Consider the following 21503-nt stretch of genomic DNA (forward strand, 5'->3'; position numbering starts at 1 on the left):
TTCTTGTTCATATGAAACACAAACATTTTGTTGTAATGTGTCTCGTTTCCAGGAGAGGACGCTCTTTCTGAATACCTCAAGACCAAAGCCGTCACAGTGGAGTATTAAACCGGGAGCCGTTATAAACTCTCACACAGACTTAACACGGCGGCCGCTTGTGCGTCGCCACGGGAACGGACGTGTTTTTTTGTTTTGTTTTTTTTTTGGAACGAGGAGACGCCCGCTGTGCCAAACCCCCCGGACCACGCCCGCCTCTCTGCACCCGCCTCTCTGCACCCGCCTCTCCGGACTCAAGACCGCAGCAAAACAAACAAACAAACAAACAAACAAACACAATCCGCCATTTTGTGTCTCGTCACAGCAAATCGTATCACGGGTTTCAGCTTCCTGTTCACGCGGCGCCATTTTGAGGACGGTTGACCCTTCAAAAGACACAGTATACATTTTTTAAAGACCCTGTACCTGATTTTTCCCTTCTTGAAGCCAAAACAAGTCGAATTATGAAGCCTTTTACTGCCCGAGAGCTAGGAAGTGCCCGTTAGCATTGCTAGTCGTTGTTGGCGTCACCGTCAAAACTCCACGTCCAGTTGTGAAAAGCGCTTAGAAACTAATAAATAATTAGGAAGAACTTTGGACCACTCGCATTTTTAAGACGGTAAAAATCAGGTACAGCGTCTTTAATCGCCACGACAACGGCCCTAATTTTGCATCGTTCCGAAATCCAAGGATAAAAACAAAAAAACTTTATTAAGAAAATTAATCTTGTTTTGAATCTTGAGATGTTTATTTCATTTATTATTTATTGTCCTAATGAAGTCTTAAACGTAGTAGTCTTAAAGTTTCCTCGTCACAAACACACCTGGAGTTGTTTTGTTTCATTCACACATGTTTAACTCACAAACCTGCACATTTATGCTGAGAAAACACTGTTCCACCTTGTGATGTCATGCGGTAATACAGGAAGAAGTGCTCCACTGTGTTTCTAAACTCCACACAGAGTCCTGCCCGTTAATCTGTGATTATATCAAAGTTAAACCCGGACCCGCCCAGACCCGTTAACATTCCACCCGTTACTTGCCCGAGATAAACCACACACAAACTAAAAACATTCTAACGGAAACGTCCATCAGAATACGAATTGAAAAGCTACGACTTCAAGAATTACAATCACGAAACAAGCACAATCAGAGAAAACAACCTGGTCCCCGTGAGGCGTCGGTGGGTCAGGTTATGAGGAGTCCAGCCCATATGACATGATCGTTCTATCCACAGTGTAATGTGTGTATGTGTACAGGCCCATGAACATTAGTGTGATGTTGGTCACACATGATAACGTCTGTGTTTAGTTTCATGAGTTTGTGTGTGTGTGTGTTAGTTGTGTGGCTGTACATCAGTGTGTCGTGTATCACCAGAAAAACAAGAAATGGAAATTATTTTTGTTCCAATTCGAATTTTAACGGCTACACTGAAAGAGAAAGGAACTGTTAGAATTAGTGATTATCTCCAAAACTATTCATATTTGACGATACAAATGCATAGAATTATAAATAGATGATCATTTTTCTGAGATTTTAAGGCTGCGTTCAGACTGCAGCCTGAAGTGACCCAAATCCGATTTTTTTGTCTCTATGTTCCTGTATCTGATCTTTTAATGTCAGTCTGAACCACACAGATCCGATTTTTTCAAATGTGACCAGGACACTTGGATCTGTGCTCCTGAAACTGATACATATCTGATCTTTTGACATGTGACTTCAGTCTGAACGGCCAAAGTGCATTCATCCACCTACACGTTATCAACAAGACACAAACGTCACTATTCTGCGCTGAAGCAGGCGGAAACCGGAACTTTAAAATCTCCAGGTGCTCAATGCTCGCGACCATATTTGGACAACTTCCGTAAACACAGAGACGCTCGCTGCGGTTGACGTCGTCGTGTCTCCAGTGTCACATGTGGGACACTTTCAGGCCGTTTAATGTTCACACTGGAGTCACAGACAAGTCGCATTTAATTGGAAATGTGAACGACCTCGCAAAAACATCGGATTTCACAAAAAAATCGGAATTGAGCGTTAAGCCCTGCAGTCTGAACGTGGACTAAGACTCTCCCGTTGCTCGAGCTCGATCCTTCACAGAGTTATGACCAAAAACACATATTTGACCTTGGTGACCTTGACCGGTTTCAACCTGTAACATCCAGTGTGCCCCGGTTATGTGTGCGCCAACTTGTGTGACGACTGGGTGAATATTTTAGGCCGCAGATGGTTCAGAAATTGACGAAATTGTCTTTTATCCTTTCAATTGACCCGTGTGACCTCAAATGACCTCGAATCGTCACCAAACTTTTTTTTTTTTTTTTTTTGCGGCATCAGGCATGAGAGCTTCACCCACGTACCAACTTTGGTGACAATCGGTCCATAAATTTTGGAATTATCGCCGGTGGACACACACACACACACACACACACACACACACACAGACACACACACACACACACACACACACACACACACACACACAGACACACACACACACACACACACACACACACACACACACACACACACACACACACACACACAGACACACACAGACACACACACACACACACACACACACACACACACACACACACACACACACACAGACACACACACACACACACACACACACACAGACACACACACACACACACACAGACACACACACAGACACACACACACACACACACACACAGACACACACACACAGACACAGACACACACACACACACACACAGACACACACACACACACACACACACACTAACACACACACTTACACACTTACACATTTACACATACACTAACACACACATTTACACACACTTACACATTTACACACACACTAACACACACATTTACACACACACTTACACACACTTACACACACACTTACACATTTACACACACATTTACACACACATTTACACTTACACATTTACACACACATTTACACACGCACACTTACACACGCACACTTACACACACACATTTACACGCACATTTACACACACATTTACACACACACATTTACACGCACACACTTACACACACACACATTTACACACATTTACACACACACATTTACACACACACTTACACACATTTACACACACACACATTTACACACACATTTACACACACACATTTACACACACACTTACACACACACTTACACACACACATTTACACACACACTTACACATTTACACACTCACATTTACACACACACTTAGTGTCACACACACACTTACACACACATTTACACACACACATTTACACACACACACATTTACACACACACATTTACACACACACACACACATTTACACACACACATTTACACACACACTTACACACACACATTTACACACACACTTACACACACACATTTACACACACACTTACACACACATTTACACACACATTTACACACAGTTCCGCTAATCTAAATCGGGAAACTTCCGGCCGTCGTGAAAAATGTTTCTGAAACAAAACAAAAGTCCAGGTTTGTTTTTGAGGAGGGAACAACGTTAGAACTCGACTTAAATCTCACAGGAGTTAATTTTGCGTCGTATTGGACCTTTTAAAATAAAAATCCACCATTCAAATTATATTATTATTAATTTTTGTTTGTTTTAAATTGTTAATCGCCACGGCAACGGTCCCTCACACTTCATCATTCTAGTCCACACCAGCAGGATACAGTGTTTTTTTTTGGTTTTTTTTGTTTTTTTCGTCCTCTCATTTTAATTTAATAGTCTTAATAACATTTTATGAATTAGAATAAGTCAAAACAAGATTAATATTTAAAATTTAAATCATTTCAAGTGTATTTTTGTAAAAGCTGTGCCATTTACTCATGTGTATATGAATTTACAACAAAATGTGTGATGGCAAAAATGCATTTGTAAAATAAATAATGATAATTTAAAGTGAGAGTGTGTGTAACATTTCTGGTGTAAGGTGAATGCGATTTCATAAGATGTTTGTCTCCATGGAGATAGGCAGGTTTAAACAGTTGGAGGTCAGATCTGTGGAGAGGTGACGTGGGTTTTTTTTTGGAAGTATTTTTGTAACGGATAAAAACACCAAAATGCAGATGAAGATGTGTGTGTTAAATGTCACACTGCGGAACATTTCAGGTGTGGTCGTGATATCTCCATGGAGACGAAATGTTACACAGTGCAGCTGAACCAGGGCAAAACCAGGACTGAACCAGGACTAAACCAGGACTAAACCAGGACTAAACTGGGACTGAACTGGGACTAAACCAGGACTAAACAAGGACTAAACCAGGACTAAATCGAGACTAAATCGAGACTAAATCGGGGCTAAACCAGGACTAAACCGGGACTAAACCGGGACTGAACCGGGACTAAACCAGGACTAAACAGGGACTAAAACAGGACTAAAACGGGTCTAAACCGGGACTGATCCGGAACTAAACTGGGACTAAACCAGGATTGAACCAGGACTAAAAGTGTGTGTGTTCTCTTGTCTTTGTGTTTAGTTGTCGTTCTGTTGTTTCCTGGTTTGTCCACTAGAGGGAGTATTGACACACGGGTCAGTTCACACCAGAGGCACAAAGAGAAGAGAAACTTTACAAATGACTCTGTGTCCAAGTCCTCCACACGCCTCCTGATCTCACGAGTCAAATATCAATAAAACTGCAAATGTGTTTGTGACGGAATTAAAAGATAAACATAAATGAATCAAAGAAACATGTGGAGACCAGAGCCCCCAGACCCAAACCAGAACCTCCACCAGACCCAAACCAGAACCTCCAAACCCAAACCAGAACCTCCAGACCCAAAACCAGAGCCCAAACCAGACTCCAAACCAGAAACCAGAGCCAGCCCAGAACAGACCCAAACCAGAAACCTCCAGACCCAAACCAGAGCCCCCAGACCCAAACCAGAACCTCCAGACCCAAACCAGAACCTCAAACCAGAGCGTGAACAAACTCCGTGTCATGTCTATAAAGTAAAGACAAGTTAAAGAGACTAAACTTCTACATTTCGCTCACAAACTGGTTTCAAACAGAACTGCTAAACTGGACAGAACCTGCAGGACGAGAGGGGAGAGTTTTGGGTCCTGCAGTGTCTGTGTGTGTCCACATTGACCACAGAGACCACGTGTGGACTCCCTGAGTACGTAAAGCTGCAGTGAACCAATGAGGTTCCACAATAAGTGCAAACCAGAAAGTCAGTCAGCCCACCAGAACCCCAGACCCCAAACCAACCCAACCCCAGACCCAGTCCAGAAATCCAGACCCAAACCAGAACCTCCAGACCCAAACCAGAACCCCAGACCCAAACCAGAACCTCCAGACCCAAACCAGAACCTCCAGACCTCCAGAACCAGAACCAGACCCAAACAGAACCCCAGCCCCCAGACCCAAACCAGACCCCCAGACCCAAACCAGAACCTCCAGACCCAAACCAAACCTCCAGACCCAAACCAGAACCCCCAGACCCAAACCAGAACCTCCACACCTAAACCAGAACCCCAGACCAAACCAGAGCCCACAGACCCAAACCAGAACCTCAAACCAGAGCGTGAACAAACTCCGTGTCATGTCTATAAAGTAAAGACAAGTTAAAGAGACTAAACTTCTACATTTCGCTCACAAACTGGTTTCAAACAGAACTGCTAAACTGGACAGAACCTGGAGGACGAGAGGGGAGAGTTTTGGGTCCTGCAGTGTCTGTGTGTGTCCACTAGAGGGAGTATTGTGGACTCATCACTTTATATTTGACTTGTACGTAAAGCTGCACTGTGCAACATTTCTAGGGGTATGATAAGGTTCCACAATAAGGCATTAAACTTATCTTTCTCAAGCTGGTGCAAGTTTTACTCTGAAGTCACATTTATGTCCTCAGGCTGCTTCAGTTTTCAGGAAATAACCCAAAAGAAAGAAAGAAAGTGACCGAAGTATAAACCCCAGCACCTGCTCCATCCTGAGTCAGTGCTAGTGCAGCGTCTGCAGCTCAGGGGAGGGGGGTTCTGGAGAGTTCACGTGACGCCTGAAGACAGAAACAGAAACTGAGACTCTGCAGGTGAAGTTCTGTCTGGATCAAGAGGAGGAGCTTTTATAAAAATGCACAAGTGTCTTTCTTTCTTTCTTTCTTTTAAAACCCTCACGACACGAGGGCCCCTCCCCAGACTCTCTGTCAGGGCACAAAAGAGGCCCCGAGCCGTGCCATATGGAGCCCACCTCCCTGACCCCTCCGCTCCTCCTCCTCCTCCTCCTCCTCCTCCTCTCTGGTTCTACCCGGTAACCACACACTCCTTCGTTCTGATTGGTCGGCTGCGTGTGCCATTAACAGTCTGTCTCAATTAGGCAGATTTGGCCCCGGGTTCGAGAGGGGCCACTGTGTGTGTGTGTGTGTGTGTGTGTGTGTGTGTGTGTGTGTGTGTGTGTGTCTGTGTGTGTGTGTGTGTGTGTGTGTAGCCTGTGGTGTTACTTATTTAAAAAGATACGACTTAGATTTAGACTTAAACGAACTTTATTGATCCACAAGTGAAATGATTTGGACACAGGAGTCACACATCACAATATATGATCAATAATAATAAAGAGAAAAAATATAAATGGTAATAATAAATTCTAAAGAAGCAGTAGCAAAAATAGGCGTGATTATATGAATGTAAATGTACAAGTCAAAATCAAATAAAATAGAAATAAATAGTTAAAATATCTCAGGTTTATACAAGAGGTCGTAAGGAAAAACAGAGCAAAGATGAGATGATGATTGACAGGACACAGGGTTTTCTGTTACATAAGAGAGAGTTGTAAAAGCAGTTGTAAAAAGAAAGAATGAGGTAAATAGTAAATACACTTTACTGTACTGTACTACAGGCCCTGGGCACTCGAGCAATAGAGGCTCAGATCTACCACACCAGACCAGACCCACGGTGTCGACTGTATGAAGAGGCTCCTGACACAGTCCAGCACAGAACTGCAGGTGTCAGATGCTGCAGGGAAACAAACATGGAGCCACAGAACCAAGTGGAGACAGAGTCACAGAAACATCTGTGAGCAGAGTTCAGGCTGGAGACCCCAGGATCAAGGTGGGAAACACCTCCAAAGATTGTGGAGAACGACTGAGCCAAGATCCTGTGGGACTTCAGATCCAGACTGACAGGATGGAGATGAACCAACCAGACATAGTGGAGGTGGAGAAGAAACAGAGCAGAGCCGTGGTGGAACATCACAAAATCAAGCGATGGTAATATCAGGAAAAAGGAACATGAGAAACTAGAGAAACACCAGGAGCTCAAGGAGGAGCTGGAGAAGGTCTGGAAAAGTGAAGACAGGTTGTGGAGAACGACTGAGCCAAGATCCTGTGGGACTTCCAGATCCAGACTGACAGGATGGTGATGGACCAACCAGACATAGTGGTGGTGGATAAGAAACAGAGCAGAGCCGTGGTGGTTGACATCACAACACCAAGAGATGGAAACATCAGGAAAAAGGAACACGAGAAACTAAAACACCAGGAGCTCAAGGAGGAGCTGGAGAAGGTCTGGAACGTGAAGACATCAGTGGAGCCTGTGGTGATCAGACACTCGGGGCTGTAACCCCCAAACTGGAAGAAACTACAACAGAAACCAGGAAAAACAACAGAACATCTCAGTCCAGAAAAGTGCAGGACTGGAACAGCAAAGATACTGCGCAGAACTCTCAAGGCTCCAGGACTCTGGTAGACGACCCGAGCTGAATGAGGGTGAGAGACCAACCACCATGGAAGGTGAGAAACACATTTTACACATATATATATATATAGGATGGACCCAAAAATCAGACAGAAGTTACAAGGAGCTGCAAGAAACACAAGTGTGTCATTTCAGATGGTCACATGAAGCTTTTGTCATGTTAGGGTCTGTTTACATGAGAACAGTTGTGGGTAAAAACAACAAAATATTTTTTTTTGCTAAGACGATGACAACGTTTTTGGGGCTTAAAAATGCAAAAAATCTGAAACCAACCTCCAGAGTGGAAAAGTTGAATACACTCCACCGTAGTGTTTCCGTCACCCAAGATGCAAAACTCTGGTCAGATGTGCTCAGGTCGTGTACGAGTTTACATCACATACACACAGTACACAGAAACCTGCACACACAATCCAACTCCACACACTTCTGCGTCACCGTCTGCAGCAGATTTACTCCTGAAAACACTCGTCTAAACGCAGAATAAAAAGTGAAGACGCGACGCCACTTTTGTGTTTTCTGTTCAGACCCTCATCGTATAAACGTCGCCCTGGACTCACTCACAGTGGGAAGAGGAAGCACAACTTTTACTCAAGTAAGAGTACTGTTACTTCAATAAGAATATTACCCAAGGAGTAAAAGTACGCAGTTAGAAAAGTACTCTGAATACTGCAGTCGCTTTAATGATCCACGACACTGTTCTCTGATCTGTTTCCTCGTCACAAACAGACCTGGAGCTGTGTTTTGTTTCATTCACACAAGTTTAACCCTGCAGATTTACGCTGAGCTCTTCTCTCAAACAGAAAACACTCTGTTCCACCTTGTGATGTCATCATGTTGTAATACAGGAAGTTCTCCGATGTGTTTTTAAACTCCACACACTTCACTGGAAGCATCTGGATCATTTTAGTCCTGGAGTTGCCGACGTTCTCTACCGATCTAAAGGTCTAAAGGAGCAGTTCACGCGAAAACTTCCACTTCATGACATCACGAGGTGGAGCGAAGATGAAGACAGACGAATAATAAAGAGTTAAATCAAACATGTGACTGAAACAAAACTCAAGTCCAGGTCTGTTTTCGAGGAGGGGACGGCACTAGAACACGACTTAAACCTCACGAGAGTCACTTTTGTGTGATGTGGGGCCCGTAAACAGTAAATGTAACTGTACACACACGCACACACACACACGCGCACATAAACACACACACACGCGCACATAAACACACCCTCTGTCTAAAGTGTCTCAGATGTCCCCCACACCAGCTGCTGCTCCTGCCCATTCTCCAGCACAAAGGAGGCGCAGGACCAGAGGGAGTGTGTGTGTGTGTGTGTGTGTGCGTGTGTGTGTGTGTGTGTGTGTGTGTGTGTGTGTGTGTGTGTGTGTGTGTGTGTGTGTGTGTGTGTGTGCGTGTGTGCGTGCGTGCGTGCGTGCGTGCGTGCGTGCGTGCGTGCGTGCGTGCGTGCGTGCGTGCGTGCGTGCGTGCGCGGAGGGGCACCCATTGTCCTACAGTGGCCCCACCTCCTGCTCCGGGGCCATTCAGAGGAGGGACAGGGGCTGACGGGGGGACAGGGGGGACAGGGGCGGACAGGGGGGACGGGGGGACGGGGGGGGGGGGACAGGGCTTTTGTTGGCAGGAGTGGGCGTGTTGTCCCGATCAGGGTGAGGACGACAGGGGACAGAGGAGGGTGGGACATATGAGGACACAAGACAAATACTGTTATGTAAGAGTGATGACCAGGACTAAACCAGGACTAAACCAGGACTAAACCAGGACTAAACCAGGACTAAACCAGGAATAAAACAGGTCTAAAACAGGTCTAAACCAGGACTAAACCAGGACTAAACCAGGTCTAAACCAGGACTAAAACAGGTCTAAAACAGGTCTAAACCAGGACTGAACCAGGACTGAACCAGGACTGAACCAGGACTGAACCAGGTCTAAACCAGGAGTAAACCAGAAATAAACCAGGACTGTGTGACTTGTGTATTTGTGTAATATTTGTGTGTTTGTGTAGTATTTGTGTGTGTGTGTAGTGTTTGTGTGTGTGTGTGTGTGTGTAGTGTGTTTGTGTAGTATTTGTGGTGTGTTTGTGTAGTAGTATTTGTGTGTTTGTGTGTAGTGTTTGTGTGTTTGTGTAGTGTTTGTGTAGTGTTTGTGTAGTATTGTGTGTGTGTGTTTGTGTAGTGTTTGTGTGTTTGTGTAGTTTTGTGTATTTGTGTAGTATTTGTGTGTTTGTGTAGTGTTTGTGTAGTGTTTGTGTAGTATTTGTGTATCATTATGGTGTATATATATTTTTTCTATATTATTGTGTTTGTGAAACTGATACAGAATGAAAATCGTCCTCCATGTTGGATTCAAAGTGCATGAGACGTGCACTTTGTCTTTTACTTTTACTTGGCTAATTCTACTTTTTAGAGTACTTTTCTGGAAGCATACTTTTACTACTACTGGAGTAATATTCTATTAAAGTAACAGTACTCTTACTTAAGTACTCTTCTCTTCCACTGTGAGACAACATGAAATGATTTGAACTTTTGTTTTTCCTGCAGCTCCTTCAGATCTGACTCGGTTTGTCTTATTTTTGTGTTTGTCGTTGGAAAACACCAGATTTTGTGACGTGTTTCATGTTTTGTTCTTCACATTATCTTCACTTTAAATTATAAATCAGACACTTCCTCTTTAAGTTACTCTTACTTGAGCAGTAGTTCCCAAATACTTTTTTTTACTCTTATTCTGGGTTCAAAATAACTCAACCTGTGTAAAATAATAACCCAGCAGTTTGGGTTTTCATTTAACCCAACTTTTGGGGATATTTTTTCTACTCTGTTCTGAGTTGTATTTTAATACTGTACCAGGTTAATTTTACACACTTTATGAGTTAAATGTTTATAAAAACCTCCACGGTAGTTTTTTAAGTATTTTTTTTAATTTTTTATAAATAATTACATCCAAAGTCATGTCATTAACAGTAACACTTTATGTAAAATGTTTGTTTGAGTTTTGTAGTTTGGGACAGATGACGCTCAGAGAATGTGTCAGACTGTGGAGTTCAGAGGAAGAGGAGCTGGAGTGGAATCATGATGGAAGGACAAACCACTACACGAGGAACACCACTGAAACAGAACTGAAGTGTCTGATATCAAGAAATCCTCCCAGTGGCTTGAGAGAGTCTGAAGGACACACAGAAGACCTCATCCTGGAACATAGGAGACCTGAGCTCTGAGCAACAGAACAACAGAACAACCAGAGGCTCCTGAGACCTGAGTCCAGCACAGAACTGCAGGTGAGAGATGCTGCAGGTGCACAGACATGGAGCGACAGAACCAAGTGGCGGGCAGAGTGTACAGAAACATGTGTGCAGAGTAAAGGCTGGAGACCCCAGGGTCAAGGTGGGAAACACCTCCAAATGTTCTAACAGCGGAAAACAGCTCAAGAAATGGGCTTGGGAAGTTTGCGAACTCAGATGTTTGTGACTGCAAACCCCGTTCAAACTGTTTCTCTTCCCAACGGAATTGAAAAATAGTGAAAGGTGAAGGTGATGTTAGGATCCAACAACCACACAATGACGATGTCCGAATCCCAAAACTAAAATATGACAATATCAGAACCAGAAACAAAAGCGAAATGGTTCAAAAGACTTGAAAAGATCGACTTTGACAATAGACACATCCCACTGGGAAAACAAACATGGAGGTTTGATGCTCATTTTTTCGGAAAATCCTTCCCAGTATGAATTGCGCGTTGACCGGAAGTCCGAAATTCGTGATGCAAGAATTTCCATGACTTTACCAGTATTTTCATGACCGTAGGAACCCTTTCTCTCCTCTCTCCCGTCTGTCCTCTCACTCTTTCCTCTTCTTCTTTTCCTCTTGTTTTGTTTCCTCGGGCTAATCCCTGCCTAGCAGATTAGCATTAGCATTAGCATTAGCATTAGCAGGGCGTGTTGACCCGGAGTGACACAGCCACATTAGCATTAGCATAGTTAGCAGACAGACATTGGCGTCATATGTCACGTCGGTTACACCCTTATCGTCAGAAAGCCCACTAGTCAGAAGGCCCACTAGTCAGAAAGCCCACTAGAAAATCATTCCCTCTTCTATTGGTTTGTCAGCAACATTTCTCTTGAACAATTGAATGTTTATTTGATGAAAGCAACAGGGAATAATCCCTGGATCAGGGAAGAATTAGTAAACTTTTGGATGTTTACCAATTAAAAATGGCTGCAACATCAACATTTTTAGAGATATTGACAGGAAAACACATAATCATACATAACAGCATTAGCTAAGGCCACATTACTTAATTTGTTGGTTTTTAAACCCACCAATGCTTTATTAAAAGAAAAAGTTTTAAAATAAAATTGAAATGAAGGTTGTAGAGCTCGAATTACTGTTGTTGCCTGAAAATCAGACAATTCCCTGTTCCACTTAAGACGCCATTTCCACCCAAATCATTATTTCCTCAAACATTTTTGCTGTATTTTAAGGGTTTAATATTTTTATTAATTTTAATATTTACTTTTTAAAATATTTAAAACTTGAAATACAATTTCATTTGTAACAATTTGTAACACGACCTGAACATGGATTTTGTGACTAGAGGCTCTTCTGATGAAAAGACTGACCCCGTCACGTCTCAACAGGACAAACTCTGCTTTTCAGTAAAGAAAAATCTGTAAAAATATTGGTGTATTATATAAATTAAAAGATGTGTTGGACTGTAAATCACTTCACGTGTTTTATTTCAGTTACTGCTCAGAAGTTTGGGCCAATGCTTCTCCAAGTGCAATAAAAGTTTACGATACATATCTCGATACAGTGCACTTTCGGTTCGCTACCAAATATTTCAAATTGATTCGATATGGTTCAATAAAAAATAATATATCTGTATGATGTCTGTGACACTAAAAGTCTTTGTTAAATTACTTCTTCTTTTGCAAAGTTCACATGAAACAAAAACATTTTAATCATTAAAACAGTTAAAATGTCAAATGTGTCACATAAATGAGTTTCCTCTAAACAAGCAGCAAAACTGTAACTGTAATAAAATATTTTTGTAAAATAAATCAAAAAATATTCTTGGCAATTAACCGATACAGCAGCCCACGATATCGATACTGTATCACCACTTTAAATGATACGATATGTGGATATTTTGATATGCTCACCTGTGACTGTCCTGTTATTTGAGAGGAACTTGTTTCTGAGCACAAATCACCTGTTAGAGTTTAGCAAAATAAATCAGCTGTTTCTGGTCAGATTGTGTAAAAACAGAGCATCAGACAAAACAGTGCCAACTTTTAGCATGTTCAGCGTGACCAGATTTTCAAAATAAAAAACTGGGACATCCCTGGTTTGAAGTGGTTGGTAATAAAATTGTGAAATAAGTGTCTGCGTTCGGCTCATTCATGATGAACGTGGGTCAGTATAGTCACATTTTTTTGAGTTTTGGTAGTTTTTAGGCAGATTTTCTGGATTTTACTGATACAAAATACAATTTATGTCTCTCTTTACTGTTGGCAGAGATCAAACTGGTTAAAAATAGGGACACCTTGGACATTTCTTGTATAAAACTGGGGCATATCAGTGGTTTTGTATAAATCTGCAGGGACAGGGGACACAACAGGGACGTCTGGACTCTCTAGTCTGGAGGCTGACGGCCTCCGGTGCTCGGCTGTGGGCAGATGGAGCCTGCGGTCGCCGTGGAGATGGAGGGGGGTTCTGTGCATGGGGGTCTATGGAGCTCACGTGTCTGGATCAGGTGCTCTTTTGTGCTGCTGTGTGGTTACCGCGGCGACCACTATCACAGCATCTCACTCATTACGGGTTTTGTGTTTTTTTGAGCCGTTTTCCCTGTGCGATTGGCAATGCCTGTGTGTCAGATGCCCTCCCAGTCCCCTGTGTCCATGTGTCAGATGCCCTCCCAGTCCCCCGTGTCCATGTGTCAGATGCCCTCCCTTGACCCTGTGTCCATGTGTCAGATGCCCTCCCATGACCCTGCATCCCATCTTTCAGTGACGAGCCACAGTCACTACTCTTCACCACATGTTACTCTCCTCCTCCTCCTTCAGTTTGTCAAAGTTGTTGATTTATTCATAATCAAGAGTTCAAAACCGGAACAGACCACATGATCAGGACTGGACCAGGACTGGACCAGGACTGGACCAGGACTGGACCAGGACTGGACCAGGACTGGACCAGGACTGGACCAGGACTGAACCAGGAAAAATAGGCTGTAAATGTGTCCACAACTTAGAATGGTTTTAGAACATCTTTAGAGGTAGAGGTTGTGTGGTGTGTTTGTGTGTGTGTTTGTGTGTGTTTGTGTGTTTTAGTGTGTGTAGAGTGTGTGTGTATGTGTGTGTCAGAGTAAACACAGGAGTGAGGCTTTAGGTTCATGTTTTATTAGAGAGTGAATCATGAAGAACAACACATGTTCTGTTCAGTCACATCCAAGTCTCCAAATGGGACGTTTCTGAACATTTCTCCATCACATCTCCAGTGTCACAAACTGTTCCAGAACAACTTTTCTTTAATCATTTTAACTTTTAGTAACATTTCCCAAGTGAAACCTTAGAAGATGATAAATTAAGGTTATAACAATTCTTTTTCTTCTTCTTTTTTTCTTTTTTTTAAAAAGTATTTTCTTGTGAGCGGCGCCTGCAGTGAAACCTTCAGAGCGCGCACTCGTAGCTCGTGTCTCAGACATTTCTAAAGTGAAACCTTTAGAGCATTAGGACAGTTCTGGAAAGTGGGATCGGCTGAATGCGACGGTGGAGAGTCGCCAGCCCGGAGGACGTCTCCAAAAAGTCCCTTTTGTTGACGCCTCCTCCTCAGCACCGCTTCTTCTCCTGCTGCGCGTGCTTCAGCCCGCTGCGCCCCGGGCCGGGCGCGCTCACGTGCACACTCACGTACGCGCTCAGGCGCGCGCTCTGCGGGGCACGGAGTCGTGCGCGTCCGGGCACCGGGACGGGGCTTCTCCTTTCTCTCCAAACCTCATCCGCACAAAGAATGAGGGTCAGTGCGGCCCGCGGCGCCGCCCGGCTCACAGAAAGAACCGGGGCGTGTGGCGCGCGCGGGCACGAGGCCGCGTGCGCGGGGCCTCCTCCTCAGAGGAGTATGAGCAGACATCCTGATGATATCAGGAGCAGAGATAAACAGCCTGTAGACCAGGGGAGGGCATCAGGGCGAGGGCTCAGCGCGCGGGCAGGCTGATCTCGGGCAGCCAGTCGTTGAGGGCGCGGCTCTCCTCACAGAACACGCGCAGCTTCTCCAGAGACGGGTCGTCCCACGAGCCCTCGCACGGCCCCGTGATCAGGACGCAGTGCGCCTCCTCGTCTTTGCGCCCCACCAGCTCGTGCAGACGCTGGCGGTCGCTCACGCGCACGATGCTGATGTCGTTGTCGAAGCAGAAGGACTGGATGAGAGTGAAGTGGATCTGCAGAGCCACGTCCCACTGGAACTGCTCGTCCATGGCCAGGACGCAGAAGGACACGCTGTCCGGGTCTCTGTGGAGGACACAGGGGACACTCGGTCAGATCACTCTGAGCATTAAGCAGAGCTACACTAACTTCAGATGACAGAAAGTGGAGGTACTCACTCGTTCATGACTTGGGCGCTCTCGTACACTCCCACAGTGAGGCGCTCTTCGCTCTGGGCACACAGCAGCGCCTCCTTCAGAACCTTCCCAGGACACTGCATGTTGAGGTCAGACTTGAGCTTTAGTCAGAGGAGGTGATGAGGGTCCTGTAGTTCCACACACGGGGCTGTGCTGCTCACGGACGTGTGTGGGGTTATATACTCCGAGTCCGGCACACGCCACACTCTTATTGGCCCTCACACAAAGGGCCCCCAACCCCCACGGGCCCCTACAGCCTGGGGACGCGTGCCTGCAGGACACAGAAGACAGAGAACACACAAGAGGGGGATACAGAGAGAACAGATGTTTGAATGGATCAAGGCTGGACTTTCATCTGAAGAACAATGTTTAACATGTTGAGCTGAGCCACACATGAAGCAGCTGAGAGCTCAACACAACTCACCACAACTCACCACGACTCACCACGACTCACCACGACTCACCACGACTCACCACAACTCACCACAACTCACCACAACTCACCACGACTCACCACACTCACCACGACTCACCACGACTCACCACGACTCACCACGACTCACCACAACTCACCACAACTCACCACGACTCACCACGACTCACCACGACTCACCACAACTCACCACAACTCACCACGACTCACCAGAGTACAACACAGCACAGCACAGTACATCAGAGCAGGATACAGGGAGCTCCAGGAGTCTGATCACTCTTGCATAACACTGAGAGTAAAACTGATGGAACTAGACTCAGACTGACCACTGAACAAACACTTAGATGAAGTGTGATCATGAACAGGCCCTTCACACAGATACATGTTCATTTTTTTGCCATAGTTCGATTGTTTTGGATGAGAAGTAATATATAAGTAATATTTGATCAGATTTTCCTGAGACGTGCGCCCCCTGCAGAGCCGCTGCTCATGACCTGTGTGTTTTGGTGCGGGCGGGTCTGTGTTTGGTGTAGCAGGTCTTGTGTTCGGTCGTGTAGATGTTACAGTCTTTTGTGATGCAGATCAGACTCCACACTTCTCATGTTTGTGGTGGAAACTGCAGATGCTCTGATGGCTGCGGCAGACGAGCTTCTACAGGCGACTCCATCTCCATACATCCACATTATAGACCGTGATAGTAACAATCCTAGACCTGAAAGAGAAATATATGATGTAAACAAGTATTCTTAGCATTTTTTATTTTATTATTTTACATCTTGATACAGGAAAGATAAAGATGCTTATATAAAACTAAAAGAATGTTATAAAGTGAAGAGCAAAGTCAATTCAAGTTCAGTTTATGGCCGTTAAAATCAGTGGTGGAACGTAAAGAAGTGTAAAAGTACAATTTTAAGGTCTCTGTACCTCGCTTAAGTACATTTTAAAGTGGATACTTTTTACTTTCACTTCACTATTTGAGAGCAGGCATCTGTACTTTCTACTTCACTACATTTTAGATCTGGACTGAAGGTAAAAAAGAGCTTTTATGTTTTGAGTCCTGCTGAAACGGCTGAGACTTATTTTGAGCACATTTAATTTGAGTTTCTGTCCCAACTTTGAGGAAAAGAAATACACAAAAACAGCTAGAAAAATTAAGAAATCTATTGAATCACTTGAAATCTGCAAAATTCTTCTTCAAAATCACCACATGTGATGCTTTAAAAAATGTACTGTTAAAAAAAATACTCTAAAAGTACATTTTTGAACAGGTACTTGAATAGTTTTACTGAAGCAGAGGTTTTCATGTGATCCTTCTCCTTTTCCTTGAGTAATCTTTTGCCCGTGTCTGTACTTTTACTGTTCAGAACCTGTAACTCTGTGCTGCAAGTGATTATACTGCAATCAGCCAATTTTCTGTAGAGAAGCAAAGACGAGGAAATCATAACATAAGATGTTTTGTTTGCTAAAAGAAAATAAAAAGCCCAGACTTTACTGAACCAGATTAAAAATATTATTGATAGAAGAGGAGGAGACACGGTCCACGCGCATGGTTTAGTCCTGTTAAATCCTGTTTTAGACCTGTTTTAGACCTGGTTTAGTCCTTGTTTAGATCTGGTTTTAGTCCTTGTTTAGATCTGGTTTGGACCTGGTTTTAGCCCTGGTTTAGATCTAGTTTAGTCCTGGTTTAGACCTGGTTTCGATCTAGTTTAGACCTGGTTTTAGTCCTGGTTTAGACCTGGTTTAGATCTAGTTTAGACTTGGTTTAGTCCTGTTTTAGTGTCTGGCAATGAGTGGAATTAACAAAGAAAAAAAAAAAAAAAAGAAAATAGCCCAAAATGTGAAAACAGGAAAATATCTCTGTGTAATCCATTTATTTCAACAAAGTAACTGTAATCCAATTACCACTCACTGAAACAGTAACTGTAACTGAATACAGTTACTCATAATTTGTACTCTGATTACTTAACTCTGGTACATGTAATCTGTTACTCCCAGCACTGCCCAGGTGTCACTATTTTTGACCAATTTGATCCTTGTCAACAGTAAACAGAGACATAAACTGACATTTTTTTTCGGTAAAATACAGAAAAGTTGCTTAAAATCGACCAAAACACATTGAAAATGTGACCGTACTGACTCATGTTCGTCATGAATGAGCCAAGTGCAGAATAATTTTTGGAAAGGAGACACAAACTTGTTAATAATTCTCCTTAATTCCGCACTAGTTTCACATTTTTATTATTACCAACCAACACAAACCGAGGATGTTCCAGTTTCTGATTCTGAAAATCTTCTCACACTAGTTTTGCCGAATTTAATAAGATAATTCAAGTTGATTATAACTTCCTGGACTCGCTTTATGATCATTTAAAAGTCTGGCCGGATAAAACTTTTCTCCACAAGTCCAAAATTGTTTTGAGAAAGCGCCGCCAAACTGAAAATGCGCATTTTAACGAGGACTTTTAGCATTAGCATTAGCATTACCTTTTTATTTTGTATTTATTTTTATTTATTATTTTTTACTTATTATTATTTTTAATTTATTTTTATATATTTATTTATTTATTTATTTATTTTTTTATTTGCATTAGCATTACCTGTTTGCGCTCGTGCTGTTCGGAGAAGTGGCACGCGCCGCTCGTTTGCATATGCATGTGCGGGGCGCGAGCGCACTGTGCGGGGGGGCGCGTGCAGGGCTGCGTGCCGTGCGTGCCTCCATGGAAACGGATGATCGATACGGAGCGCGCGTGGAGACCGGGAACAGCTGCTGCGCACAAAAGAAAAGACGAAGAAGAAGAAGTGTTTACATTTTATTATCAGGACTAAACCAGGACTAAACTCAGACTAAACCAGGACTAAACTCAGGACTAAACCAGGACTACACTCAGACTCAGACTAAACCAGGACTAAACCAGGACTAAACTCAGACTAAACCAGGACTACATCAGGACTAAACTCAGACTAAACCAGGACTACATCAGGACTAAACCAGGACTAAACTCAGACTAAACCAGGACTAAACTAAAACTAACCAGGACTACATCAGGACTAAACCAGGACTAAACTAAACTAAGCAACTAACAGGACTACATCAGGACTAAACTCAGACAAACCAGGAACTCAGACTAAACCAGGACTAAACTAAAACTAACCAGGACTACATCAGGACTAAACCAGGACTACATCAGGACTAAACCAGGACTACATCAGGACTAAACCAGGACTATCACAATTTTTGACTAATCTGATCCTCACCAACAGTAAAGAGGAGCATAAATTGTCATTTATTTTGCCAAAATTGTTAGTTTTTAGATTCTAGAACGTAATGATGCCGTCCTCTCAGATCGGGACAAGGGACGGTTTTAGATTAAATTCACCTTTATTACTATTACACACTAAGGACGTAACAATATCCAAATCTCTCGATACGATATTTTCACAATATGCTTAATCTCACGGTTCGATATTTATCGCGATATTTCGTGGAGACTAACATAACTGTGAATATGCGACTTTTCTCTCGTTATAATCCAAATAATAATCCACAGATTTAAAAAGGTTTAATATTATTGTTATTTCAGACTGGAGTAGACTGGACTGAAACAGAGCAAAGGATCATGGGAAATGTAGTTCTCTCTGTTTTTAGCTGTTGCTGCATCAAAACAATGAAATTAAGTGAAGAAACTTGTGATTCGATATATTGTGATGGTCCATGATATTATCACGAGAGTTTTGACGATATGATATTTCGATTATAGTTAGATTCCTATTACACACGTATAAATACAAGGTAATGAAATGTGGTTTAGCCGATCAGAAGTGCAGGAGCAGCAAGTGCGATATTTACAAAATGTGGAGAATATAGAAAATAGAAAATATACAGTATATTTCAGTGTAGTTCAGGAGAGTCAAACTCAAATTCACAGAGGGACAAAATTAGAAACTGGGACTTAGTCATGGATCAAACTAAATATTTATTGAACAATTTCAACAATATCTACATGTTTTCTCTTCTTTTGAGATATGTAATATTAAACCTTTTCTTATTAAAACAAAAGTTTAATAATAGTTTTGCTTAAACATTGAATCAAGAACAAACAGAATATAAAATAATAACATTTTAAATAAAAAATGTCTCTATAGTCTATGTTGTAATACAGATTTGATATGATCTCATGGGCCAAATATAATGATATCATGAGCTAAATTTGGCCCCCGGGCCTGAGTTTGACAGGTCTTCTGGAGACTGTAGTGAATATTTACAAATAAATATGGCAGGTTGAACAGGAGGGAATTGGGTTTAATATACTTGAGGGAAATATAACATACTTTGTACTTCTGCCGCCAAATATCTAAAAAAAATTTACGCACAAATGTTGAATCTGATAATTTCTGTGATTGACCAAAAACTCGCTGTATTACAAAACAAATCTGCATTTTAGAAATAATGATTTTAAACTCACCTGTATTAATATATAAAAAATAAAAAATGCAGCGTCAGAAGTTCCTCAGATCATGACTCAGCAGAATCCACAAAGTTCCACGAGTCTTTACACAAGTTTATTTACACCAAACATCTGAACCCAGGTGTGTCCCAGGTGAGAATTTAAACAATGTGGTCACCCCAGACAGGAGCAGACAGGAGCAGAGACAGGAGCAGACAGGAGCAGAGACAGGAGCAGACAGGAGCAGACAGGAGCAGAGACAGGAGCAGAGACAGGAGCAGACAGGAGCAGACAGGAGCAGAGACAGGAGCAGAGACAGGAGCAGACAGGAGCAGACAGGGGCAGAGACAGGAGCAGACAGGAGCAGACAGGAGCAGACAGGAGCAGAGACAGGAGCTGTTAGTGTGAAGCACCGGGGGCGACTGAAGTGTCCCTGTCGGGCGGTGAGGACAACATGGGTTTGTTTTAGCTCAGATCATGAACAAGATGAGTCCTGGTTTAGACCTGAATTAGAGTCCTGGTTTGGTCCTGGTCCTGTGGTTTAGACCGGTCGGTTCTAGTCCTGGTTTGGTCCTGGTCCTGTGGTTTAGACTGGTCGGTTCTAGTCCTGGTTTGGTCCTGGTCCTGTGGTTTAGACCGGTCGGTTCTAGTCCTGGTCTGGTCCTGGTCCCTGGTTCGGTGTTGACCTCGTCTGCAGCAGATCTGATGTTTCCTTGGCTCCTGTGGTTTTACAGTTTGTTTGAGGAGCTTCTGTCTGTCCTCAGAGTCCAAACACCGTAAAACTCCCAGTGTCCCTCTATGTCCACATGTCCCCACAGGACACGGGACACGGGACACGGGACACGGGACACGGGACACGGGACACGGGACACGGGACACGGGACCCGGACACGGACATGGAGCCTGGTGTCCTCTGAGCTCACACTGTGCAGCCACTGGACACAAGACCCTGAGTGTGTTTATGTGAAAGTGTCTCTTTGAGTGGACAGTGGGCTCACAGTTTGTCTTCATGTCTCCAAGTCCTGACGTGTCCTCACACAAAACTGTCCCACACAAACATTCACACTTCAAACCAAAAATCTTCAGACTCAAGATCCATAATGTTACTGCACCAGACCAAATACAAAATCTTATTTTGTTGCATGTGTCACTTTTCTGAACAGAGTGAAACAGATTTGTCCCAGAGACAAAGACAAAACTTTAGCTCATCTGAGCTCTGACTGATCTGAAGACTCCTGTGTCCAC

General features: G+C 43.3%; 2 protein-coding genes across 2 annotated transcripts in view; one reads left to right on the top strand and one right to left on the bottom strand.

Moving 5' to 3' along the window:
- aldh1l2 (aldehyde dehydrogenase 1 family, member L2) overlaps positions 1 to 2333 on the top strand; it is a 59560-nt gene extending 57227 nt beyond the window's left edge. The window contains 1 exon segment of the mRNA XM_055160011.1: positions 53 to 2333. Within this exon segment, the coding sequence (XP_055015986.1) occupies positions 53 to 108 (56 nt within the window). The 3' untranslated portion in view covers positions 109 to 2333.
- A 12624-nt stretch (positions 2334 to 14957) lies between these two features.
- LOC110167877 (growth arrest and DNA damage-inducible protein GADD45 gamma-like) lies at positions 14958 to 15728 on the bottom strand. Its single transcript, XM_020933271.2, has 2 exons — positions 15363 to 15728; positions 14958 to 15270 (listed from the first exon to the last, which is right to left on the bottom strand). The coding sequence occupies exons 1-2, from the start codon at positions 15461 to 15463 to the stop codon at positions 14958 to 14960; spliced, it is 414 nt and encodes a 137-aa protein (XP_020788930.1). The 5' UTR covers positions 15464 to 15728.
- Between the last annotated feature and the right edge of the window lie 5775 nt (positions 15729 to 21503).

Source organism: Boleophthalmus pectinirostris, unplaced genomic scaffold (genome assembly GCF_026225935.1).
Source record: "Boleophthalmus pectinirostris isolate CB_2022bp ecotype Guang Dong unplaced genomic scaffold, ASM2622593v1 HiC_scaffold_2826, whole genome shotgun sequence".
Lineage (NCBI taxonomy): Eukaryota > Metazoa > Chordata > Actinopteri > Gobiiformes > Gobiidae > Boleophthalmus > Boleophthalmus pectinirostris.

Excerpts from the sequence above, each read along its gene's own strand:
- LOC110167877 (XM_020933271.2), bottom strand. The coding sequence starts at position 15,463 with ATGCAGTGTCCTGGGAAGGTTCTGAAGGAGGCGCTGCTGTGTGCCCAG. Across the intron at positions 15,271-15,362 it reads AGCGCCCAAGTCATGAACGA|AGACCCGGACAGCGTGTCCT; the intron begins GTGAGTACCTCC and ends TGTCCTCCACAG.